At 46.3% G+C, this 27,145-nt stretch overlaps 1 protein-coding gene across 2 annotated transcripts in view; it reads right to left on the reverse strand.

Moving 5' to 3' along the window:
* Positions 1-27,145, reverse strand: part of ATP9B (ATPase phospholipid transporting 9B (putative)) — a 2,250,419-nt gene that overhangs the window by 44,237 nt on the left and 2,179,037 nt on the right. For both annotated transcript variants that reach the window (XM_069219789.1, XM_069219790.1), the window contains exon 27: positions 5,359-5,416. In XM_069219789.1, the coding sequence (XP_069075890.1) occupies positions 5,359-5,416 (58 nt within the window). The remainder of the gene's footprint in view (positions 1-5,358; positions 5,417-27,145) is intronic.

The following is a 27,145-nucleotide window of genomic DNA, read 5'->3' on the forward strand; positions in this document are numbered from 1 at the left end:
GTAGGGCCACTGACAATGAAATCGCTCTGCCCAGTGAGTCGATCGTGTCCAAACCACACCGGATCGTAAACTTGGCTGCATCTCTCCCATCCTTGACAGCCTGGGTGAGAGTCCTGTACGCCCTCCGGGACCTGGGGCAGCACCTGTGCCACCGTATCTCATAAAGTATGGGAATAACGGCCCAATAGGCAAGAGGTGTTTACGGGCCTCAATGCCAGGCTGGTGGAAGAAAACATCTTCTTCCCAAGCTGATCCAGCCTCTTGGATTCCCTATCCGGGGGATTGGAAGGGAAGGCACCACGGGAAGTAGAGGTTTGGACAACCAAGCTCTCAGGTGTGGGGTGTTGTGTCAGGAAACTAGGGTCGCTCGGAGTGGGTCTATGGCGGCGGCTGACCGTCCTATTCTCAGGATCCCATGTGCTGGGTTTGAACCACATACCCAGAAGGACGTCTGTAAGAGCCTCATTGAAGGGCAACATCGGCTCTGATGTTGTCACCCCCGGCTGAAGCACTTCTGTGAGGATATTCGTCCTGACTGGCACCGTAGGCAAATCTAGGTAAAAGACCTCAGCTGCCCTACGCACCACCATAGCAAAAGAAGCACCCTCCTCCGTAGCCACATTAGGAGGAGAAAGTATACCAGTATCTGGAGACGTGTCCAGTCCACTGACCTCCCCTAGATCCTCATACCAGTCCTGTTGTAAAGCACATTCTAAAGGGTCCTCAGACCCTTCCCATTCCTCTCCCGCGTCTGGCTGATCTAAATAATGCTCAGACAAAGATCTTGGCCGAATTGGCTCCGTCGAAGTCGACGTCGTACAGCGTCGCTCCGGCTCCAGATAATCCGGAATAAGGATGGGGCTGGCACCGGTGTGCACCGATGGCGGAATCGTCGACGTCGGACCCGGTGCCAAAGGAGCTCGACTGTGAGGGACCAGCACCGGTCCAGATCCAGTATCAGATCCTGGGGTCCCCAATGGCACCGGCGTCGAATCCGAAGGGGCCCCTGCTGACCCCCGCGTGGCCCGAAGACCCACCCGAGGGTGCAGTCTGCTAAAAAATGAGATGCATGGCCTCGTAAAATTATTTAATTAGAGCGGGGGTCGATCTGGTCCCCGGAAAGGGGGAAGACGCGGAGTCGACCCTGGTGACGGCTCTGTGGAACCGTGCTCGGAACGTCGACATTCCCTAGACGCATCATCGGCCGACGGACGTGGCAAAGACGAAGTCCGCTCGGACTTCTTCTTCTTCTTGTGCCTCTTACCTTCGGATGACTTCGAATGCGAGGAAGAGGACTTGGGGCTCTGGGAGTGGTGCCGCGACCTCCTTCTACTGCGGGATCATGACCTCCGCGGAGTCGCGCCGACCGAAGACGAATTTCAGGCCGCAAGAAGCTCGAGGGATCTCTCCCTCAAAGCCTTTGGCTAATGGCCCGACAGTCGGAGCACGAGGTGGAATCGTGGTCCTTCTCCAGGCACCAAGGACAAACACGATGCGGGTCCGTCACCGACATGGTGCGATGACACGCACCACACAGCTTGAACCCTGTCTTTCTCGAAGACATGACTTCAAACAGTCAAAAAAAAACTCGACAAACCGCCAAAGAAGGGTATCTCTTTCCGGAACTGCGCTTAACCAGCGCGGAAGGAAAAGAACTGACGTACGCGCACCAAGACGACGTCTATATAGACAACCGTGATGTCACAGATGGCTCCAACGACGCGCAGGGTACTGCTCAGCAGAATCAAACTAGGAGGGCTTGGAGGCTGCCAGGGGTTGGGTGGTGGGCAACCGCTGGCATAGGGCTGGTGCAGTGGTATGCCCCTTCCGTGGCCACACAAGGGGTGAAAGGCAGGATGAGGGGTCGCAGATAAGCCCAAGGACTTGGCCGTAGCCAGAGAGTCCTTAAAGCACCCCAACTCGAAGTGTGCCTTTTCGCCAAACAAGCAAGTCCCGAAGAGCATGTCCATAAAACTTGCATGGACATCCCCCAAAAAGCCAGTCAGGCATAGCGCAGTAAGGCACCGTCAATAAAACAGCTCTGCCCAGTGAGTCAGTCGTATCCAGGCCACACCTTATGGTGAACTTTGCCGCATCTCTCCCATTTTTCACCCCCTAGGACCGGTGGCATCAAGTGTGTGCCCGTAGCCCATAAGGTGTGCGAGAAACAGCCCAATAAGCATGAGGCGTTCACCGACCTCAATGCCAGACTGGTGGAAGAAAACATCTTCTTCCCAAGCAGGTCTAGCCTCTTGGATTCCTTGTCCAGAGGGAATGTACTGTGAGAAGTTGAGGCTTGGACTACCAAGCTCTCAGAGGTGGGATGTTGGCTAAGGAAGCTAGGGTCACCTGGTGCAAAGTGATGGCGGCAGGCAATTATCCTATTTACAGAAACCTTGTGCTGGTCTTGGACCAAGTTCCCAGCAGGACATCGGTAAGTGCCTCATTAAAGGGCAGGAGAGGTTCGGAGCCCCAGGCTGAACCAATACAGTCAAAAGGTTTGTCTTTACAGCAACTGAGGGCAGTTCAGGTCGGGGACCTCTGCTGAGCCTACGCACCACATTGCATAGGAAGCTCCCTCCTCCGCAGCCACGGTGGGGGGGAAAAGCAAGCCAGTATCTGGAGAGGTGTCCAGTCCACTGACCTCTCCTAGTTCCTCATACCAGTCCATAAACCTCTATAACTGGCTATCTTAAGGGTCCTGTTACCCCTCGCAATCTTTTTCTATGCTGGGCTGCTGAAAATAATGCTCAGGCAATGAACTGGCACCTGTAAGCGATGTTGGCACCAGAATCGGCATCATGAAATGTTGTTATGGCACTGGATCGTCTGGAATCAAAATGGGGCTGGTGCCAGCGGCACCAGGAGCAGAAGCGATGTGACAGGTGCCGGAGAAGGCCGTGTGGGAACAATTGGCGTCGGTCCGATCCAGATTTGGATCCCTGAGACCCCACTGGAGCTGAGGCTGAAGCCGCTGATGCAGAACCTGATGGGACCTCCTCTGACACCTCCGGCCCCAGAGATGCACTTCAATATGTGGTGCAGTACCTTGCAGAAGTCTTCCACTTGAGCAGAGTTTGCTACAGCTCCTGGAAATGGATGGAGACGCGTAGTTCAAGCTGACATAGATTCCGCAGAACGGTGCCTGGAACGCCGATGTTCCAAACTCGTTGTGTAAGCTGCTGAATGAGGCAAAGTCAAACTCCGTTTAGATTTCTTCTTCTTGTGCCTCTTCCCCGAGTGTTCTGAGGACCTCCAGTGAGAGGAAGAGGACTTGCGGCTCCTAGAGCGGTCCTGCAACCTTCTGGACCTGGACCGTGACCTTCGAGGAGTCACGCCAGATGGTGTCGACTTCCAGGCCGCAAGCAGCTTCAGAGACCACTCCCTCGAAGTCTTCAGTCCCAGCATCACTTCAAATCGTGGTCCCACTCAAGACACTATAGGCAGACAAGGTGAGGGTCTGTGACTGACATGGTGCAGTGACAGGCACCACACAACTTGAAACCTACCTTCCTAGATGTCATCTTCACACACTTTACCAAAATAATCAACAACATGTAAAATTAAAAAGACTGTCAAAAAACGAATGCGGGATAACTCTCTCTGGATCTGCGCTAACTGGTGCAGAAAGAAAAGAATGGAAGTCCGTGCACCTGGGTGGTGCCTTTATAGGTGACCGGAACATCACATTTTGCACCAACGATGCCACTCAGACCAAACAGAGCCACCCAACGGCGTAGGCAGGAGTACTGTTCAAGCAAAAGTTTCTGGATCCATTCTGACATCTGAAAAACTCAAAGGTACGGAATCTACAGCTAGAAGTCTCTATCAGATAGAGAGCCCAAAGAGGTGCAACAAGCAGATGTAAACACCAGTTGTGTCACTGGGGTAGTATGTATAATACTGACCCAGATGTATAGGCATTTGACTCGTAGCTCAATCAATGCAGACTTTTAACACAATCAAAAAGCAATAACACGTTACAATTTTTGATTATTTCTAGTTTACTTGGAATTTCTTCAATCCTACTGCAAAGCCAGTGTATTTTCTTCTCTTGTCTGGATACTTGGATTGATTTAATGATTTGTAGTTGATTTTACTGGCATAGACACTCCATCATTTACCTTAAGTTTTCAATATTTTCTCCTGATTACCTAACATTCCAAGAGGTGTCTGCTCACTAATAGCACTGCTGCCAGGATAAGGTGGACATTTAATAGACCTCAAGTGAGAAGTCTAGATAATAAGCTAAAACTAACAGTATTTTAGACCTTAGCAACTGTTTTTGACAAAAGCTGAAATCCTGACCAACAATAATCCACCAAAACTACACTTCAGTGCTTATTTTTCTACCAATTTTGAGCACACTAGCTGAAAAAGTCTGTTGATAGTGCCCTTTTTTCAAATCAGCTTTAGGAATGTTTTAAGTTCCTCGTTTTACCTCATCCCGTGCAGGAAAGTATTCACAGAAAATAGGCTAAAGTGACACTTTTTGGCTCAAGGCACAATAATTTAAAGATTTCAAATAAAGCTGCACTGGCTTTGCCAGATGGCGTAATCCTCTAAGAGGCTTATTGAATCATCTGAAGATAGCGATCCTCCACGGCTCTTCTAGCAGAAAAGAGTTCAGCTGTTAGGCCACAGTTTTCTTCAATGAGAATAACACTGTAGTGCCACAAGTGCGCGCAGTACCAAAGTAGTCTTGACTGCATGCCTCAAAGGGCAGAAGGTTCTTCTAATGTTGAGAGTGTATTGAAAACCCATTAGGTGCCATGTTTAATGTAGAAATAACATTAATTCTCAAGTAGAAAACTTAATTCCCCGACTCATCAACCCTCCACTGCTTTAAGTATGTTAATAAAACAAACAAAAAAATTCATACCACACAATAAAAACACATTGTTTGACTTAGAGATTCAAACAGGACTAAATGTCTTGCAAATGTAATAGCCTTCAGTTGTTTATGTGCGTTGTTTAAACTTGAATTAATTAAACTGCGTAAGATCTCATAGATCGGTAATGTGCTGGATGTTTTTACAGTGGTTATTTAAGTCATATTTCTTAATCAGTGCTATCTTCATTCCATGAAAGTAAATATTGATGTTGGCAATGGATAACACCTCTCTGCATATTCATAAAATTGAATTTTATTTAAACAAACATGTAATATAGCAGACAAGCAAAAAAAAAAAAAAGGTTCAGGCCGATAGACGTGCCAGATTCTAAAACTGTTGATAATAATAGGATGTAAACCTGCAGCTCTTTACAAGTTGGGAATTCATCTAACATTTGAAAATACAATTTTCTTTACAAGGGACGAAAACACATTAGTTCCAGAAATGAAGAAACTGTACCTACCCTGGTATATGCTGATTAAAACCCAGATGAGGAAAGTTTTAAAAGATAACGCTCTTCCCTATGGAAAACAACCAGATTATTCACACTTGAAATACGATGATTTATAGTCTTTTTAACAAATCGACGACAAATAGGATTTAAATAGCTACTACTAACAATAAACATTATTTATCAAAATGAGCATTTAATTAGAATGGTCCCCACCATTAGAAGATGATATTTCATTTACCATCATCTGTATTCATCCATTCCTTACTAAGAGAAATATATTGCGCTGGAAAAGAAAAATCAAAATGATAGTAAATCCAAGTGACACTTTACCGATTCCACTCAGATCATTACAAGGATGCACGTCCTAGGTTCAGAAGATAGGGCCTGATTATGAGGCTGGCTGTCCAAGGACCACCAGCCTCACGTTGATGGTCGGACCACCGCAACTGTGGTGGACCGACTGCCACATTACGACCCTGACGGGCGAATCCACCAGGGGACTGCCGTCCCCGCCAGATGGTTCCCAACGTGATCATGGCAGTCGGAGTTATAACCAGTCAAGGTGGTGTTGGCTGATTATAATCCCACTTTCTGCCAGCCTGTTCATGGTGGGACCCTGCCATGAAAAGACTGGTAGAAAGCCAGTGCAGGGGCCACAGGGAGGCCCCTGCACTGTCCATGACATGGGCAGTGCAGCCCCCCCCCCGCCCAGCACTACCGAAATGCACAGTGTCTGCACTGCAGACAGTGTGCATTCCGGTAGTGCTGATTTGCTATGGTATTGGCCTCAGCTCTCTTAAAGGTGCTAAGGCCAATATCGTAGCACTGTTCCTGCCAGTCAGCCCTGGGGGAACGCATATTACAATGTTCCCGCCGGTCAGGACGGTGGGAACATAGTAATATGCTTGGGGGGAACGCCACTGGTATGATGGTGGCATCATCCTCACAGCTATGGCGGTCTGCTTTTAGGACTGCCAAAGTAGTAATGAGGCCCTTAGACGGGAAAAACTGTTTTGCCCATTATTTCCCTTAAACAATCGTGGCCAGGCAAAACAAATGAAGTAGTGCATGATGGGTCCCAAGACAGGTAACATCACTCAATGAATCCAACATTACAGATATGTTGAATTTGATTTCATTTCGATTCAATTTCAAATCTTTATTTGGCTAATTCTTACTGAATCATAAAAGAACACACAATATAAAATTACTACATTACTACAACAACAGAAAAGACACAAAACAAATAGTTAAAAAGGATAGGCCAGCAATCAAGCAATAATAGTGAACATCATCCACAAATAATACCCAAGCAGGATTCCCAGGTATCACCAATATACCATTATTTCAACAACCCAGGTAAAGAACAGGTTAAAAGACAGAAGTGCAATCTCGCAATAACAATAATAAACAGCTCAGATAAAACCATGATCCTCAAATGGTACCTAAGCTGGTACCCCATAATAAAATCATACTATGTACAACAATGATAAAAATATACTATGCAAAATATTAAAATGAGAACCATGTAAAATGAGCAAAAAATATGTGTAACTAGAAATACTCTTCCTAATTCGTATCGTTTGTATATAACAGGCTACTCTGAAGCATGTGGTAGGGTCCTCCAGTCCACCCAAATACAGTAGAGAAACATTATAATTCCTTGTACTTTTTACAATAAACATCGGTTTCAGGAAACATTTTTTTGGACAGTCAAAGAAATGACAAAATAACAAAGTGCTGAGCGCTCTGTTTCAGAATGCTGTCACAAGGGCACGGCGCCAAATCCCTGTACCGCTGATTCATAATGGGCGTTGGTAAATGGGTTATTGGTAAGGGCAGGTAAGTACCTACACTTATCAATAGGCCACTAACCTCCACTTAGGCCCAGTTAGGTCTCAATAAATTGAACCTAGCTCAACCCTTGGTAGCTAGGCATTGAGCGACAAGGCTTAACGTATGAGGCTTAACTTAGGTCACACTGGAAAGGAACAAAGTCCAGAGTTCAGGCCACCCACGAGGTAACACTGTCTCACTTATTTTCAGAAGTGTTTGATTCAGGAAAGTGGTCCACAGCAACAGCCAAGGGTTCAGAGGCTTTGGTGTGCCTCTTGGGGTCTGGGACTACAACTCCCACAATGCACCTCTTCAACTTATGGAGTTGCTCCAAACGTCTCCAAACTTCTGGATCTTCTTCCAGAGTTCCTTTTTGTGCCCTTGAAGTGTCCACAACTTGATCCAAGGTTCCAGAAGCTCTGAGTTGCTCCTTGGGAGTTGGGGCTACAATTCCCAGAATGCACCTGGTCAGAATCCTCAAATGGCCACTGGACGCTGGTCAGCTGGGCTCTGCTTGCAGGACTTGATGCAGGGGACTCTGGGCAGCTCCTTTGTACCTGTAGCAGGGAGTCCCTTCTTAAAGCAGTAGAAGACAGGTAAAGTCCTTTTAGTGGTGAAGCCCAAGTGTGCAGCTTGTGCAGTCCTGCAGAGTGCAGTGTCCAGGTGCAGGTCAGGGGTCCAGCAGGGCAGTCCTTCTCCTATAGTTCTTCCTTGTTGGAATCTGATAGGGATCTGAGGTGTGGGTGCAGGTCTACCAGTTTTATCCCTGCTCCTGGGTGAAAAACCGGGGGGTCCTGGTTCTCCAATCAGGTGCAGGGTCCTTCCCCCTGTGATGACCACTTCCTGGGAAGTGTGCCAAAATCAATCCCAGGGAGCAACATTCCTCAAAAATCCATCATGGCTGAAAGTGATTGTTGGAGGTTACATCTGGCTGAGCCTACCCACTGGTGTGGCTAAAAATCCTAAACACACACCTCTCCTGCCCTCTCCTAATCTAATCAAGGGGGCACCTAATTGTCTGGGTTTGCAGGATGTGAGGGTGTTGCTGGGTTGCTCCAAATGTCCTTCTCTGCCTTTGAAGACCACTTTGGCAGCCCTCCCTCTTCCTGCTTCACCATCTGCTGAGGGGGGGGATCTCCTCTCCCAGGCACATCTCTTTTGTGTGGAGCCAGGCCACTTCACACCTCATCAAGGCAGCCTGGCCAGGCTGCCAGAGGCCTGCCAATCAGAGCACAGCAGCAAGAACACTGCTGGGCTGAAGTTGGCAACTTTTCAAGGAAAAGTTTAAAACTCTTTACCTGAACAAGTTATTTTAAATCCCACAACTGGAAATTGTGGGATTTATTATAATAATTAATTTGATACCAAACTTCTGGTATCTGTTACTTAAGGGGACTTTTAAAATTAAAATAAAGTCTCCCCATTCTAGCCTATGGAGGCCATTCACTACAATGAGAGAAAAACGAATTTGGCTGTTTTACCTCACCAGGGCTTATAAAACTATGTTATAAGGTCCCTGCTTATAGTTACATGACACCCAGCCCTAGGGGCACATAGGGCACACCTCAGGGGTGACTTATATGTAAAAATAAGGTAGTTTAAGACTTTCTAACAACTTTAAATTCCAAAGTCGAATTTGCATGTAACTTTAATTTAAAAGCAGCCAGCAAGGCAGGCCTGCTTTTAAAATGACACTGGGCACCTCAGCGGTGCCCCTATGGGGGCACTACCTATGCTGGGGTCCCTAAACCACCATGACCTACCATATACTAGGGACTTATGGGTACGTTGACTTAGCCAATTATAATTAGCCTAATTTGCATACTGATTTTACACAGAGCATAGGCCCTGGGACTGGTTAGCAGTACCCAGGGCACCATTAGCGTCAGGAAAACACCAGCAAAAAGTGGAAAATGGGGGCAAAAAGTTAGGGGGCCTCTGCAATAAGCCCTGTTCTCTCACAATGGGAAAGGCCAGTGGTGCAACAAAGGCCCCCGCAGCGCCGGTGGGGGGCTCTGGGCTTCAGCAGGCCCCCTCAGCACAGTGCCCAGGCCTGAGAGCTCCTGAGTGAGTTCAGGAGGCGGCCTCTCCATGTACTATGCAGGGGGACCCTCTCAAGTTTCGCTACACCATGGGAAAGGCAACAAGGTGATGTACTATGCCCAGCTGCAGCCTTGTAAGAACAAAGTGATGTTCAGTGTTTGTCACCTGGGATAGATACATTTGGAGGCCATCAGGGAAGATGTCTAACAAATAAGGGACAATGGTCGGTTTCTTAGACTCAACAAGAGCCCTCTTTTCTATCCTAGGGCCTAAAAAAGAGGCCTTAACCTCGTTTTTATGTATAGCAGTGATTCTGTGGGGTCCTGAAGCAAAGGGGTATCAAGCAGTGATTTGGAAACTTAAATGATGAAGAATAGCCACAGGATGTTAAAGGCATGGTCTAGTGCTAAACAGTCCAAAATGATAGATGTTGTGAAAGCAGTTTTCAATTTTTGGCTCAAACTTAGTGCCAAAGTAAAATTGGCTTAAGAGGGAGCAAGTCCTCCAGATGGGTTAGCCACACTTGCTTATGCACAATAGTAGATGGTGTAAAGGAACGGAAAAATGTATTCTCTTCCACCTGGAGAGGACAACAGGAGGAATAATCCCACAAGTCCCCTCCATACATAGCAACAGAAAGGGCTCTTACTTTATAAATCTTCACCATTTCTCTAACCGGTTGACTGCCAAGTTTAAGGGAGAACCTAAAAAATCCCCTCACAGACACTACTCATTTTGGATCAAGCATTTTGAATATGCTGAGTCCATAAGCCATTAGTAAAAAAGGATAGCTAAAGAGCAAAATGAATTGCCCTTAGCCAAAAATGTCTTACATTTCTGGCTCCTTCTACAACAAATCACTGTATAAATTTCTAGCCTCAATAAAATCTGCAAAAAAGCCAATCAGCCTCTGCAGACCAACCGCAGTTGAACACATTAGGACTGCGTCATCTGCATACAAAAGCACTAGGACTGAACATGAACCAACTATGGGCGAATCGGTCTACATTAATTAAAAGGGTAAAAAGGAATAGAGCCAAAACACAGCCCTGCCTGACTCCCCTCTTGGTTCTAAACTAAGGTGAGCTTTCTGCATTGGGGCTATAATGAACTTTTGAAAAAAGATTACCATTCAGCGAGACAAGAAGTAAACAATACTCTTGGGGGCCCAAGAGATAACAATATGTGCCACAAAACGGAATGAGCCACCAAGTCAAAGGCACTGCTAAGCTCAGTAAAACACAGATGAAGAGAACCAGTTTTAGCCTTTGTATATTTACCAATGAGCCGATCCAAGTTCACACACTGCTCCACTGTCCCCAGGCCCCTCCTGAATCCTTACTGGGCCTCCAAAAGAACAAAAGTGTTGGCGGCCAACTGCTCCTGTCTCTGCAAAAGCACTCTGCCCAGCAACTTTACGGAAGAGTCTGGGAAGGAGATGAAATGGTAGCACCTAGGATCTGATCTGTCCCCTTTTAAAAAATAGGCACTATTATGGAATCAGTACAGCTAGAGGGTATTGTGCCCTCGGCCGTCGCATTAAACACACTTATCAAAATGGAAGCCCATAGCTCAGCCAGGTCCCTGAATGCATCAACCGGCACCCCATCGGGCCAGGGGGCTTTGTTTCTCGCTGTCTTTTCTAAGGTTAAATGGACCTCATCCAAGATAAATGCAAGGGTACTACTGCTAATATGTGCAAGGCTCTTGATCACCCACAAGTGCCAATTGGCCATTCACAGAATCATTCACCACAAAGGGATTCAAAATCTTTGAAAAATAACCAACCCAGCCTTGGAGAGGGGCAAAAGAAGTTAACTCCAGGGCTGCGTCATTTTGTTTTAAAGAGGTGCACTAACCGTGTTCCAAAATAAGGAAACATCATTGGTCTTGGCTGCCTGAGCCAAACCGAGCCAGGCCTCTTCCCTAAGGACCTTTTTCCACAGCAGCAAGCACCTCATTATACTGCTTTCTTAGATGTTTACTGGCTAGGTAGTCCCTTGGAGAGCTATGCTGTGCTATCCCTAGAAACTTGGATCCAATCGTACACAAATGGTCAAACGAGTCTTGTTTTTTACAATTCCTAGGTCAGAGAGGCCACGCCAGTAAACAATTAATTGACCGTGCAATTGTTTCAAAACCATGAATCAACTCATTTGGGTCCACCTTGTTGCCTAGACAGTAATTAAACTCATTGGCATGCATGGGTAACAATTTTCATGATATGCATGATGGGTCGACCCCTGTCCATTTGATATGGCCTTCACTTGTCGTAACTGGAGCAAGACTGAGCCACATAGCTTTTAACTATGGGGCTTTCAACTCGAAGGGACAGTGCTAAAACAACTGGGTTTTCGTCACTACAGCATTTTGGATTACGTGTGTCGGACTGAAGAAGTAATTAGGATACAATCAATTGTACAGTTTGCACCTCTACCAATGAAATAATAATTCTGCTCACTGATTGGGGCATTACAATTCTCCAACAGCAAAACGTCAAGTTTAAATATGAAAGAGTTTAAGGACTTCCTATAGGCATTATATGAAAAATGTGCCATACCCTCACCCAAGGGGTTAATAATAACATAGACAAAGCTTGCCTAAAGGTAAAACTTTAGAATATTAAAATCACCAGCCTGTAAGATGGGATAAATAGAGTGCGTTAGATGCAGAAAAGCACCTAAATCCACATCAAGGGCACGGACAATATCACAGCGGATGCAATCAAACACATTATTATAAAAATTAATCATCATCAGATCTGCCCACCCTCTGAAAGACAAAAAAAAAACTAGTAATACGGGGATACAGTAACAGCCATCCTCAAGCAATTAAACTGGCTTACCAGTCTTCGCCGGGATAAAAAGGCCTGCGCACACAGGCAGGGTTCTCAATTTGTAACCAACACCATTCTGTTGAGTAAAATGCAGCCCTACCTTAGCTGGAATCTGTCTCACAGGATCAGGCGATTCTGGCTCCTATTGCGACAAGGGCTGCTTCCCCTCAACTCATTGCGGGCCAGATGGTATGGTTCTTCAGCCACTTGTAATCTTTGTGATAATGGCGATCAAGACCTGAACCATGTAGTTTTTATATGTCCGGCCTTGCTGTCTTTCCGCCGTAAGTGGATACGCTCTGTCTCAAACTTTCATTACGCACAGCTACTGAGCTAATGTTGGCCTTTTCTCACCCCCCAAATGAGATGTTTTGCTATAGAGTTTTTAACTTTAAAGGTTTTTTATCCTTGTATTAAATTCAATTTTTATATTCTGTTTAAAGTTTGTTCAGGAACAATGTTTGCTTTACGTGACCAGATCCTTTAGTGGGGGGTGGGTGACAGTCGTATATATAATATTGTGTTATTTATCCATTTTATGTATTTATTCTTTTATGTGGACCTCTATTGAGTTCCGTATCATAATAAACTTGAAACTTGATACTTGGATACAGTAACAGATCTCCTAAAGGTAACAGGCAGCAAATTAGAAATTAAAATCTGGAGGACACCACTGGCATGACGTGATGGGGTAGCACCAGTAAATACAGAGAAGTCTTCAACATGGGTTGGTTCAATACACCAGGTTTCCTGGAGGCAATTTGTTTGAGACGTTTCAGTTATATCAAGGTAGTCTAGGCCTTTCATTTGTTTGAGATCCCAGAAATGCTCCAAGAAGTAAATTTACATACCCCATCATAACCAGAATATGGCGATGGAAAGGCTGTATCGGCTGGACTGGGCAGTGTTGACTGATCTCCGCTAATGACCTGAGCGTAATTTAAAAGGGCGGGAGCAGTAGGTTTGACTATAAACCCGTGACCGTTACATCTGTCAGCCTTACGGTGGTCTTCCCCCAGACTTTTTTGCCTCTCCTTCATTTGTGCTGGACCTATTTCTGTTGGCTTTAGGACACTAACTAGTTTACCACTGCTAACCAGTGCTGAAGTACATATGCTCACTCCTTAAAATGGTAATATTGACTTCTTACTCTAATTGGCATATTTGATTTACCTATAAGTCCCTAGTAACGAGCACTAAATGTGCCCAAAGTCCGTAAGTTAAATGCTACTGGTGGTCCTGCAGCACTGAATGTTCCACCCACTTAAGTAGCTTTTAAAACATGTCTCAGGCCTTCCACTGCAGCGCATGTGTGTGAAGTTTATACTGCCATGTCGATCTGGCAAAGTAAACCTTTTACCAGGCCAAAACGTTCCTCTTTAATACATATAATTCACCCTTAAGGTAGGCCCTGGACAGCCCAGAAGGTAGGGTGCCATGTATTCAAAGAGTAGGACATGTATTGTGATCTTGTTTTTTCACTACTGCAAGGCCTATCTGTCCCACAGCGTAACATTGGAGTTGCCTTAATGCATACTTTAAGTGTAACTTTCAAAAAGGGAAAAGATAACCCCTTTGATTTTTGTGTATCTGTAACCCCATTTTTTAATCCTTACATGGTAAAGTAGGAATTTAAATTACAATTCTGAAAATGCCACTTTTAGAAAGTTGGCATTTACTTGCCTTAGTCATTTAGTCTTTCGGCACATGACTGGGTGTACTTGGCAGCTGAACTTTGTGTTTTCCTCACAGACAGACTCAAAATAGTGAAATTATGTGTGCCTCAATAGGCCATTAACTGGCTTGAAGGAGGGAGGGGTTAAGCTCAGCCCCACTTGCACCTGAATATGCTGTGTTCTGTCCGCACACAGAGGGCGTAACAACCCTTTATATTGACTCCAGCCAGCTCAGAGGGAGGGGAGGAAGTGAATTCCTTGCGCTTCAAAGCCACTGTCTAGAAGCTTTTCCCACATTCCAGAACCAGGTCACCAAAGTATAAATACTGGACGTCAGACACCACCACTTCAGTACACTTCTGGACCTATGGATACTCTGCAAAGAAAAAGGACTGCTGTGCTGCTGAAGGGCTGCTACTCTGCTAGAGTCCTGCTTTCCTGTGCTGACCTGTGCCCGCTGCCGCCTTGCTGGGAGTGAGAAGGACTGGACCAGCATCTCTCCATCCCAGAACCCAGAGTGATTCAAAGGGCTAAGTGGCTGCCCCCCTGATCTGAAGTCTCATGGACAGAAAGGAGTTCCAACCATCCTGCTCCTTGGACTCTGCTGTCACTCTGCCTTACAAGTGGTGCCCCCCCAGCCTTGTATTCTTAAAAGTTGGAATGAGGTGCTTTGCTCCAGCAAAACTAATGCATCCTCTGCTGCAGAGCAGAACCAACACATTGCCCTTCAACCAAGATTTAGGGGGTCATTACGACCCTGGCGGAAGGCGGAGAAGCGGCGGTAAGACCGGCAACAGGCTGGCTGTCTTTTTTTGGAATTATGACCATGGCGGTTACCGCCATGGTCATCCGCCGCTTCTCCGTTCCGCCCGCCAGGGCGGAGACGACCGCTGGGCTGGAGACCAGGGTCTCCATCCCGGCGGTCATCACTATACAGCCGGCGGTATTTTGACCCGGCTGACCGCCATGGATTTCATGCGGTTTGGAACCGCCATGAAATCCATGGCGGTAAGAACTATCAATAAGCACTATCAGTGCCAGGGAATTCCTTCCCTGGCACTGATAGGGGTCTCCCCAACCCTCACCCCGACTCCCTCCCCTACCCCCCCACCACCCCTGCCGCCCCCCAAATGTGGCAAGACCCCCTCCCCACCCGACCCCCAACATAACATCACTCATACACACGACACGCACACCCACATTCAAACATACACGCACACAACCATATAGACATACCTACAGTCATACACGCGCTCATTCCCAACCTCACAACACCACCGCAAGCATACACGCACTCACACACCCCCACTACATACACACACGCACACCCCCATGCACCCACACAACACACAACACCCCCCCACCCCCCTCCCCTAACGGACGATCGACTTACCTGGTCCGTCGATCCTCCGGGAGGGGACGGGATCCATGGGGGCTGCTCCGACGACACCACACCGTCAACACCGCCACGCCGAATCACAGGACGTGATTCGCTGGGCGGTGTTCTGTTGACGGGGCGGTGGAGGTGGAGCAACCTCCACTTCCCCGCCGCCCGCTAGTATGGCGGTTGGCGGTTCTCCGTCCGAAAAAGGACGGAGAGCTGCCAACGGCCATAATACGCTGAGCGGCAAACCGCCACCACTGGCGGTCTTCCGCACGACGGTCCCTCGGCGGTCTTGGAAAAAGACCGCTGAGGTGAAAATGACCCCCTTAATGTACTTTGGTTCAGCTGGCTCAACTGGATCCCTGTAGCAGGCCCATGATCTATTGCGGTACGCCTAAGCCTTTGACTGTCCTAGTCCGGTGCAGGCAGATATCCCTACTTGGCGCTCTTTTGCTTCCAAGTGCTATTTTACAGTTTAATCTTTAAAAAATCATAATTGAAGTTCTGCTTATTGGACTTTTGTCATTTTAGTCTTGTTTTTTTTTAATTAAAATACATTCTATTTTTCTAACCTGGCTTGGGATCCTTGAGTGTCTTTCATTGTTGTACTGTCTGAAGTGTTGCACAAGTACATTACACATTGTTTCCAGGTTATGCCTGACTGCTCTGTGCCAAACTACCAGAGGATGAGCACAGTTTAATTTGGGTTTGTTTGGGCATTACCCTGACTATGACTGTGGTTGATGGTTGACCAGGGCTCACACCCAAGTCAACCAACAAGCCCATTTCTAATAGTGAATGTGACAGAGAAGAGGAGGGATGTTGTCAGTAAGATCGTCCGAACTGACTGGCTGATATGAACCCAGTGACTTATGACTATGACAGAGAAGGAATGGTTTCTTACCTGTAACTCCAGTTCTCTCGTAGGGGTATTTCCATGATAGTCATAAGCACTGAATAGTTCCGCGCACCTGCGGGGACCCCGGAGCACTGTTGTGAAGTATATTCTTAAGTGCAATTATCAGCCCTTTGAAAAAAAAGGTCTGTGAAAAAACACTTAAGAATAACAATATGCAGCCTATGTGAACAGCTACACAGGCCAAATTGTTAAAAGAAAAAACCTGTTGTAGTGTAAATTCACGTTTAAACATCTATTTATTCTATAAATATATTAACAAATACATTCTCATATTTTATTTACACCTCTCATGAGAATAAAACAATGCAGGGCAGTGTAGCCCATAGGCTGCCATTATACAGAATGAAAATAGAGCTGTGCCTTTAAGAAAATAAAGTCTTCCTATTTCCCATCATGCACAGCAAAAGGCAGTTGCCTCAGTTCTTTTTTGGAGGCTTGTAACCTGACATGAAGAAACAAAAACATTTGTTGGAGTACCAACCTCGATAATATTCATGGCAACTTGTTCTAAGTCAACTCCACCGGGGAGGAGGGAGGGTTGCTTATGACTATCATGGAAATACCCCTACGAGAGAACTGGAGTTACAGGTAAGAAACCATTCCTTCTCTCGTAGGGGATTTCCATGTATAGTCATAAGCACTGAATAGAGTAGCAAGCCCATCCCCATAACCGCGGTGGAGTAGACAGAAGAATACTGACAAAACATGAATCATGCAAATAAATTCTTAAGCAAGGCCTGTCCAACCTGCGCATCTGCCCTAGCGTCTGTATCGAGGCAGTAATGCTTAGTAAAGGTATGGACCGACTTCCAAGTGGCAGCTTTGCATATTTCTGCCAAAGGGACATTTCTCATCAAGGCTACAATAGCTGCCTTCCCTCTAGTAGAGTGGGCTTTTGGCCTACCACCAAGGGATTTGTTTGCTAACTGATAACATAACATTATACATGAAACAATCCACCTGGATAAAGATTATTTAGATGTGCCCAACCCTGTTCTAACTGGGCCATAGTTAATAAAAAGCTGTTGTGATTTCCGTAAGCTTTTTGTCCTGTCCAAGTAAAATTTCAAGACTCTCTTTACATCCAGAGAGTGCAGAGTTCTCTCAGCAGGAGTAGTTGGATTTTGAAAGAAAGTCGGTAATTAAATTGTTTGGTTCACATGAAAGTCGGAGACTACCTCAGGTAAAAATTTTGGATGAGTTCTCATTACCACTTTCGCAGAATGAAAAACCGTGTAGGGTTCTTGAGCGCAAAGGGCCTGAATTTCGCTAACCCTACGCGCTGAAGTGATTGCCACCAGAAAAGCAGCTTTCCATGTGAGATGTTGAAGCGATGCCTTATGTATCGGCTCGAATGGAGGCAGCATCAGACGTGATAGGACAACATTCAGTTCCCATGGAGGAGAAGGCATTCTAATGGGGGGAAAAACCTTTTTTAAACCTTCCAGGAAGTCCTTAATAATCGGAATCCGAAAAAAGGAAGTTTGTGATGGACTCTTTCTGTATGCCGTTACAGCCGCCAAGTGAACTTTTATTGATGACAGTTGTAAGCCCGATTTTGCCAAACTTAACAAGTATGGCAGGATAGATTCCTCTCCACAGGAAACCGGGTCAATGTTGTTGTCTAAGCACCAGATGCAGAATCTTTTCCACTTGCTTGCATAAGCTGATCTTGTGGAAGGGCGCTTTGCTTCTTTCAGAATTTCCATACAGTCCTGAGGTAGGTTCAAGTGTCCATACTGCACTAGCTCAGGAGCCATGCTGCCAAACTCAACGATGAGAGGTTGGGATGAGATATCTGCCCTCTGAACTTCGTGAGCAGGTCCGGACGATAAGGCAGCCTGATGTTTGAGTGACCGGTGAAGAAGGTCTGGGAACCACCATAGGCGTGGCCACTCCGGAGCAATTAGGATCATTTTGGTCTGAGCATTGGACAACTTCTGGAGGACCGCCGGAATCAGGGGAAGTGGTGGAGAGGCGTAAAGAAATGCTCCTGACCAGCTTATCCACAGGGCATTCCCCAGTGTCCCTGGATGGTAATATCTGGAGGCGAAGTTTTGGCATTTTTTGTTTTCTGGGGTTGCGAATAGGTCTATAGAGGGGGTACCCCATAGTGCGAAAATGGAACAAACGATGTCGTCGTGTAGCACCCATTCGTGGTTCTCGTCCATTACCCGACTGAGGGCATCCGCTTGCACATTCTGGATGCCGGGCAGGTGAGTTGCCACTAGCGACAGGTTCCTGGCTAGAAACCAATGCCAGATTGTCTGAGCCTCTCTGGATAAAATTCTGGACCTGGTGCCTCCTTGTTTGTTCACGTAGTACATAGTGGCCACGTTGTCTGTCTGGAGAAGGAGAGTTTCTGTTCTCAGAGAGGGAAAGAAGGCTTTGAGCGCAAGGTGGACTGCGCGAAGTTCCAGCAGGTTGATGTGATAGAGACTCTCTCTCTGTGACCACTTGCCTTGGACTCGAAGATGTTCCATGTGCGCCCCCCATCCGAGCAGTGACGCATCTGTTACGATGGTTTGAGCTGGAGGCTGTTGTTGGAACGGAATCCCCACCAAGAGATTGCTGGGTAAACACCACCACTTGAGGGATTGTAGGGTGTGAGGAGAAAGGAGGACTTTGTTCTCCAAATCGTCCCTCAGTTGACACCACTGATCCTCCAGGTTTTCCTGTAATGGTCTCATGTGGAGGCGAGCATTGGGAACAAGATGGATACAGGACGCCATCGAGGCCAGTAGAGAAGCTATTATTCTTGCAGTGGCCTGAGGACATTCCTGCAGTTGTTTGCACTTTTGGAGGATCGATAATCGTCGTTCCTCCGAAGGAAACACCTTTCCTAGCTTGGTATCTATAATGGCCCCTAAGTAATGCAACCTCTGAACAGGCGTTGCTGTGGATTTCAGGAGATTGACTTGAAGACCGAGCTTCTGCAACAGCTGTAGAGTCCATTTGAAATGTTGTTGCGCCTCGAGATAACTGGAGGCCTTTATGAGCCAATCGTCTAGATAGGGGTAGACAAATATTCGTTGTTTACTCAAGTGGGCGGCTACCACCGCCATGCATTTGGAAAAAGTTCTCGGCGCTGATTTGAGGCTGAAAGGTAGAACCGCAAATTGGTAATGACGTTTTCCGACGGTGAACCTTAGGAATTTTTGATGTTTCTTGGTCACCGGAATATGAAAGTAAGCGTCGCAAAGGTCTATTGCACAGAGCCAGTCGCCCTGACGTAGATGTGGGTAAATTTGGTGTAAGGATAGCATCCTGAATTTCTCTTTGCAAATCCACTTGTTTGCTGTCCTTAGATCTAAAATGGGACGAAACTCTTGTTTGTCTTTTTTCGGTACAAGGAAATATCTTGAATAAATCCCCTTCCCTTGCTGACTGATAGGGACGGGTTCTATGGCTCTTTTTTGCAATAGGAAAGTGACTTCTAACTGAAGAGCTTCGAGATGGCGGTTGGCTGTCTTGGGTGGAACAGATGGTGGAGGACTGGTGAATCTGAGAGCGTAACCATGTCTCACAATATTCAATACCCAGGCGTCTGATGTGATGCGTAGCCACTCGTCCAGATGATTTGAGATACTTCCCCCTACCGGAGTGGGTAACAGAGGAGGGGGAAGCAAAGATTCAGGGCTTAGACGTGGGAGCCTGTCGAGTTGTCTGGGTTTGGGGTGTTGAACGACCCCTTGTCGACCTTCGCTGTGTGGAGAAACCCCTTTGATGCTGATGTTGCTGCTGCTGGGGGCGTGAAGACATCCAGTGCGGTGACTGATACCGGTGGGTGAAAAGTCGTCGTTGATATGGCCGGAATACCTTTAGTTGTTCTTTCGGTCTTTCCATGCCTACCGCTTTCAGGGTATCTAGTTCAGCCTTCATTCTGGCCATCTCATCATCGGCATGAGAACCGAACAAGGTGGAGCCCGAGAAAAGTAAATTTTGTATTCTCTGTTGTGCTTCCGGTTTGAGTGATGTAAGTCTCAACCATGCATGCCTTCTGAGTGCTATCCCGTGAGCATAATTGTGTGCGGATAGCACTGAAGAGTCAGCTGCAGCACTTATAACTTGGTTAGAAACCATGGCTCCCTCACCCACGACCTCCAGGAAATCTTCCCTTTTGTCCTTAGGAAGATGTTCCGCGAACTGCATTATAGAGTCCCAAAGGGCCCGATCGTATCGCCCTAATAACGCAGTAGCGCTGGCTGATTTCATCTTGATGGCTGCAGTAGAACATACTTTTCGTCCTGCAGCGTCTATCTTTCTGCTCTCTTTATCTGGAGGTGAAGAGGAAGACGGTGATGTCGAATGCAATTTCTTTGCCGCTACTATGACCACCAAATCCGGTACTGGGTCCGACCTCAAGAATAGAGGATCTTGTTCTGGTGGACGATATTTTTTAATAAGTCTGGAAGGAGCAGACTTCGTTGCGGCCGGTGCAAGGAAAATATCCATTGCTGGTTCAAGGAGACCTGGAACCAGTGGAAGCAAAGGTCTGGAAGATGTCCTGTGTCTCGAAGATTACTGACGTCGATGGGGCAGGTACCGCCAGCGGGATGTTAAGTTTGGTCGCCCCTCGCACTAACACCTCCTGGAACGTATTCACATCACCTATGGGGGACACTCTCGGGGACGGTGAGTCCGATAGGGTTGGAGAGTAGTCCCGTGTAGACGAAGAAGAACGCCTGTGATGTGAATGTTGAGATCTCTGTCGTGATTCATGACGGTGGTGCCGAGAGGAAGATGAGTGTCTAGAGGAATGTCCAGAACGCCTTACAGATCGCGTTGGAGTCCTCAAAACAGACTCTGAAGGAGGAGCCGGAAGAGGAGCCGTAGGTGTTACCGGCGTCTGCGGCAACGGCGATTGCCGAGGAGAGAGTTGTGGAGACGCTGGAAGCAGGATGAGTGAGGCCGAGGATTCTGACGTTGTATAAACCCTTCTAGGCCTTTTTGATTGTCTCCTCGACGTCGAAGTACGGTGACGGCGAGTGCCCCTCGACGTCGATTCTTCTCGCCGTTGGGAACCTCTCGACGACGACCCTCGACGTCGCTGTGGTGACGGCGAACGCCTCAGACGGCGAGCACTCTCCCTCGACGTTGATCGCCCTCGCCGACGGCGAGTCGGTCTCAGATCTCCTCGACGTGAAACGTCCTCGCCGTGTCGACGGCGACCCAGATCTCGACGGCGAGTGTCCACGCCGTCTTGACGGCGAAATAGCTGTCGACGGCGAACGATGTCTCTTTCTCACCGGTGAACCACTCCTCGACGGCGAGCATGTTGGCGCCGTTCCCTGTCTTGACGTCGACGCCCTCAACGTCGTCGGGGACCTGTGCCTTTTTTGAGCAGGTCTGGTCGGAGTTATAGAGGAAACAGGGTGAGCCCTGGTAGAAGACTGACCTTCTCCTCGCTCTGTGGTAGAATGACCACTTTTTCTCCTGTCCTCTTTCGTCTGGAGTCGGAGAGTCTTTCTGGAGAAAGTTTTACAGATGTCACACGACTCTGGCTTGTGGCGGGATGGAAGACAAATTATACAGACCCGATGTGGATCTGTTTTAGCTTTTTTTCTGCCACAAGAAGGGCATTTATCAAAAAGTGAAGGCATTTCTGAAGTAGAAAAACCTCAAAATTCTGTCAGAATTTAACAGAAAAAGGTAGGAAATGATCACTCAATGTTAAAAACGTCGAGTGAAATTAAAATTCAAAAGATTTTTAATGAATTTCTGTCACAAAAAGATTTTGTGAGGTAGAGCTCAATGCTTCAGGGTCCTGTCAGAAAGGAGCCGTAAAAAAGAACTGAGGCAACTGCCTTTTGCTGTGCATGATGGGAAATAGGAAGACTTTATTTTCTCAAAGGCACAGCTCTATTTTCATTCTGTATAATGGCAGCCTACGGGCTACACTGCCCTGCATTGTTTTATTTTCATGAGAGGTGTAAATAAAATATGAGAATGTATTTGTTAATATATTTATAGAATAAATAGATGTTTAAACGTGAATTTACACTATAACTGTTTTTTTTCTTTTAACAATTTGGTCTGTGTAGCTGTTCACATAGGCTGCATATTGTTATTCTTAAGTGTTTTTTCACAGACCTTTTTTTTCATAGGGCTGATAATTGCACTTAAGAATATACTTCACAACAGTGCTCCGGGGTCCCCGCAGGCGCGCGGAACTATTCAGTGCTTATGACTATACATGGAAATCCCCTACGAGAGAAGGGGGGAGATGTTATCAGTAAGACCACTGAAGCAAGCTGGCTAAGATATACCGCAACTATCAAGTTGTCAGTCAACCGCCTGCAGGTCAGGGCCCGAAACCTATTAGAGAGGGGAACTTGACAATTACCCATAGGGAAATGATCAGGAAGTAATCTGTCAGGTGCAAGAATGTGCATGGTGGAAGTGGCAATAAAAAAAAGCCAAGTGGGACAGGCTTATTATTCCCAAAATTAAGGGGGCGACCTTGACAAAATCCCGCCTGCAAACCTAGGATATTTGAAATTAACAATAATGCAATCTTGGATGGGCCAATCAACCCAATCATTCGTACCAACACAAATGGGATCATCTTTAGAGAGTGGAAAGATGCACTTGTTCTGAAGCCAGTGGAGAACTATGTTCTTTGGCTGGCCTCGGGACTCAGTTACATGCTGGGATAAGGGGGGGTGAAGATTCATTACTACCACAACATAATGCAGCAGTCAGGCGGTAAATTAATGGTGACATTGTTATGGCATCCCTTGTCTATGGTTTGAGCCCTCATGTCCCCCGTGCCTCAAAGGGAATGACCCAATGGGGCATTGAGAAGCATATTGCTACTGGTACTTGTAGCTGGGTTATTAGTGCCAGCACTGGGAAGCTGGTGGATGGCTGGGCTAGTGACTGCCCAGCCACAGTCCTGGATGACTTACCCAGGAGTGATACCCCCTTCAAAGTGTTAAGCCCTCCCACCCGACTCAACCCAACCCAAAGTATACATGAGACTGACGATGATGTGATGGGTAGTGGAGCAAAGTAGAAGAGAGGAGGACAGTGAGTCTGTCATGGGGGGAACTGGGTGGCAAATGGCTGTTTGGGGGCAACCTGGAAAAAGGGCACAGGGCCCCGGCTGCCGGAGCAAGAGAGGTTTTGGTGGCAATGCTGTTAGAGGAGGTTGGAAGATGACATAATGCCGCACAAATGATTTCTGATAGCCCCTAACTGCACATGAACAGGAGAAAGCAAGGATTCAACCGCCCCCTCACACAATCCAATAGCTTTCCCTGAAACAGCTCCAAGTCTGCAGCAATGGACGCAGTAGTGCTTGCTAGGCTGGTATCAAAAGCACGGTATGGCGATTGTAACATAGGGAGTGTCATTATATCCCTATGGTGTCTTATCTGTTTAGCTGGGGGCCTGTGCTGTGTGGAGAAGTTCTATCCACTCTGTCATTCCGCCCAGCATCAGCAAGGGGGGTCACAAGAAGCGACAATGACGCAGTTAAATCCCCTAACACAGTCACTGTGTCGGTGATGCAGACAGCCTGAGGTTCTGACTCAGAAACTGAATTCATCCCAGACCCAGCAGCAGATGTAAATGATAGGCTGCACTCAACATGTTGAATTTCCTTATTAATAGCACCCACTGCAGGTTTAATATACCCATCTAAAGAAGAGTTAGATAGGACCTTAGCGGAAATAGGGGCCTTACGATTCACCTTATCAGATACAGGGGACAGTCCAAACAAACACTGCTAGGTCAATAAAACAAAAGTCCATCCAAAAAGCTGGAACCAAGAGGGGAGGCCCAGCCCAGCTTCCTTTGGGCTCTGATCAGAGTGGATAGGCCTGTCCTTGTCCCGGGCACACCCCGTGATGCGGCGTGAAGAAGGGCTTCATATTTACCCAACCCGCATGCTGCAAGGATCCCACCTCCAAAGGGCAGGGAAAACTGGGGAATGTAGTCCCGGTCCTCTCTCTTGGGGTCCTGTGCTGTGGGGTGAAGAAGGGCTTATCATGTGCCTGACTGGCATGCTGCAAGGGCTCTGCCTCCAAAGTGCAGGGCAGGCTGAGGGATGTAATCCTGGCCCCTTCTATTGGCGTCCTGTGCTGCGGGGTGATGAAGGACTTTTTTTGGTGCTGACTGGCGAGCTGTAAGGGCCCTGCCTCTAAAGCTCAGGGCAAACTGGGGCATGTGGTCCTGTTCCACTCTCCAGGCGTCCTGGCTGCAGGGTGAAGAAGGGTTTTTCATATGCCCTACCGGTGTGCTGCAAGGGCACCACCCCTAAAGCTCAGGACAAACTGGGGTATGTAGTTCTATCCCCCTCTCTTGATGTCCCTGTGTCAAAATGGCTCCCCCTACTGGGTTTTCTGCAGCCACCACAGCAATAGTAATAGAAGACAAGGAGTTGGCTGCTGGTAACTTATCGCTGGTTTAGTAACACAGGAATCTGTGTGGTGTCACTAGACCGCTCAGGACTACATGGAAGCCTCTATATGCGGAGAATGGGACAAGTGTCTGGTCTTGGTCATTGTTTTGCTGTCAGGGAGAGGCAGCTACTAGCATGTAAGCGGCAGTTCATTTACATCTTTATTGTCTGTCTAAAATGATTCCCTCCATTTTAAATAAATTACAAAACAGAACAACTACAGAGGGTAGATGGTAGTAACATGAAGACATTTCTGTATTAATGTATGACTTTACAATGCATGTGATTACCACACATGCCGTTTATGCACAGATGCCTGTAACACACATGGTAAGTATATGTAAGGTAAGTATATATCATTTTAGGTTTTAAATAATTGTACATATTTTTTTGGGGGGGGGAAGGATGAAACCCCAAAAACCGTATATTTAAGGTTACCTTAAGTAACTGTAACTTGTGCCATAACTCAAACCCCCACCATGCAAATTGTCATCAATGATGTAATTTCAGATGTTGCTGTGATGTTTTTTACTTATACTTAGGGTACCACCTAATAAAGGACACTTTGTGATCCACTCTAAGGTATTTTTAAGAACATACAACTGGATCAGAGACTATTATGCAGTAAGATTAATCTCTAAAAACCTCCCTCAAGATAGCCCAACTTGAGGTTGAGTCCGCCCTGGTAGTTTCATCTTACCAGGGTGGGACGAGGTAGCCTATGATGAAGCATGTCACATTACGTGAGTGAGTCCACCTTATCAAAGTCTTTGGGATTGGCAAGCTTTTAAAGAGGAAGGATAGCAATAGGTTAGCAGGAACTCCAGTTAAGTAACTGTTCACAGACGGGTTACCACGCTCTAATTTTTGTGTTAGGGATATATAGTGGAGACAAGAGGGGGCCTGATTCCTCTTTTCTTCTCCCCTCTGTGTACGCGTGGGATTTTATCACTGATGTCATTGAACATGTCATGAGTGATATATTATGGGCAGTAATTAGCAGTGCATGGTGAGGGTCCAAGTTAGTGTTAATTAAGATAACTATAACTGGTGAATTTCAATGTTTTTTCTTGATTTAAAATAGCATGTTTTAACTGATATTTCCAGCTAACTATAACGTGCATTTAAAATAGCATGTTTTAACTGATATTTTCAGTTAACTATGACGTGCCTTTAACCTGTGTTTTTTCCCAGTGAATTTTTAAGTTTTTTTTTTTTAATGTCAAGTAAGATATTATCATACTTCCTAACTATGTTACTTTAACCAGTTTTTTTCAGTGAGTTTCTATATATTTTTTAACATACGGTAAGATGTCCATTGCTGTGTGTTGCGTTGGAAGCAGGGCCTAGCCTGACTTAGTCATGAGCCCAAACCCAGTGGGCGCCCAAACCTTTGCCACCGTAAATAGCTGATTAGGCCATATAACAATACAAAGGGTGTTATTTTAAGTAAGGCAGACCTGTTTGCTTTCTCAAGAAATCAGCAAATGAGTAGACCTATTGAATGTGTCAAAAAGTCACCAATAACTGTAATAAAATGTATATTCTTTGTTTTTTCTCACATTGAAATGTTTAATAAAAGTGAATGTCAGAAAGTATTTTCAATAAAGCATTTTCTTTATAAAAGAAAAAGCATTAACATGTATTTGAGTCTAATTTTTTAACTTTTTCAGGCCACAATTTTCAGCCATAAGACCAACCACAAAGGGTCCCTGAACTCTTGCTGAAGAGCATATAGTTCCAGCTTGGAGTGCTTTGAAAATAATGGTAAGGTCTCCTGGGGTTATGGATTCAATGACCCAAGAGACTTACTGCAATATTTTTCAATTTATGTTGGGTGGGCTGAGGTATTCCCAGCAGCCCCCACAACATTAAAAAACATTGCAGGGCATTATGGGGTGCTCCCCAGCTGTGGCAGTAAATGTAAATGGGCAGCTAATCTGCTCATTTCACATTCACTGTATTCCATTAATTTTTTTATGGGGAGGGGGGACTGTCTCACCCCTCAAAAGCCTTTTTTACAGCCTTGGAGAACCCATCACCTGGGGCCGATAACTTTTTTTTTCATTAATGGGGAGGGCAGTGTTTACACCCCTCCCCCCCCTTTTCAGAGTTCAGGGGACTCCATCCCTCAGGCCTAGACTTTTATTTTATTTGGGGGAACAGGTTTGCTCCCAACATGCGGGAGCAAACAAATACAGCAGGTTCCCGCCGTACCTGGAATGCCTGTGGTTACTCTGAATGGGATCAAGGCACTCACAGCTTAACAACTCCTTTCATTTACCCTGACCTTTAATCTAGCCCTAAATTAACACTCAAGGAAACCCTACCTATAACCTTAATAACCATATTTGTATCCAAAGCCTAAACCTAATTTCACTTGCAATCCATTTTTTTTTTTTACTATTGTTGGAAAAATAAATTAAAAAATGTAATGGTCTTTATGTACAAGTTACTTACATTTGGTAACAATATATCTGGTAGAGACATATTCTATTTGCAGATTCCTTACCTTAGAATTTTCCCCCAGGCGTCAGACTGGATCCGGAGATTTTTTTCTTCGAGCATTACCCTTGCGCGTCGGTCGACTCTGCGGGCAGCGTTGGTGTCGTAGTTTCCGTGATGACATTGGGAGTAGTACATAGATGCCACCTCAATGCAGTGACGTCAGTTTCTTTTCACTACTTTCCACACC

This window comes from Pleurodeles waltl, chromosome 2_2, assembly GCF_031143425.1.
Source record: "Pleurodeles waltl isolate 20211129_DDA chromosome 2_2, aPleWal1.hap1.20221129, whole genome shotgun sequence".
Lineage (NCBI taxonomy): Eukaryota > Metazoa > Chordata > Amphibia > Caudata > Salamandridae > Pleurodeles > Pleurodeles waltl.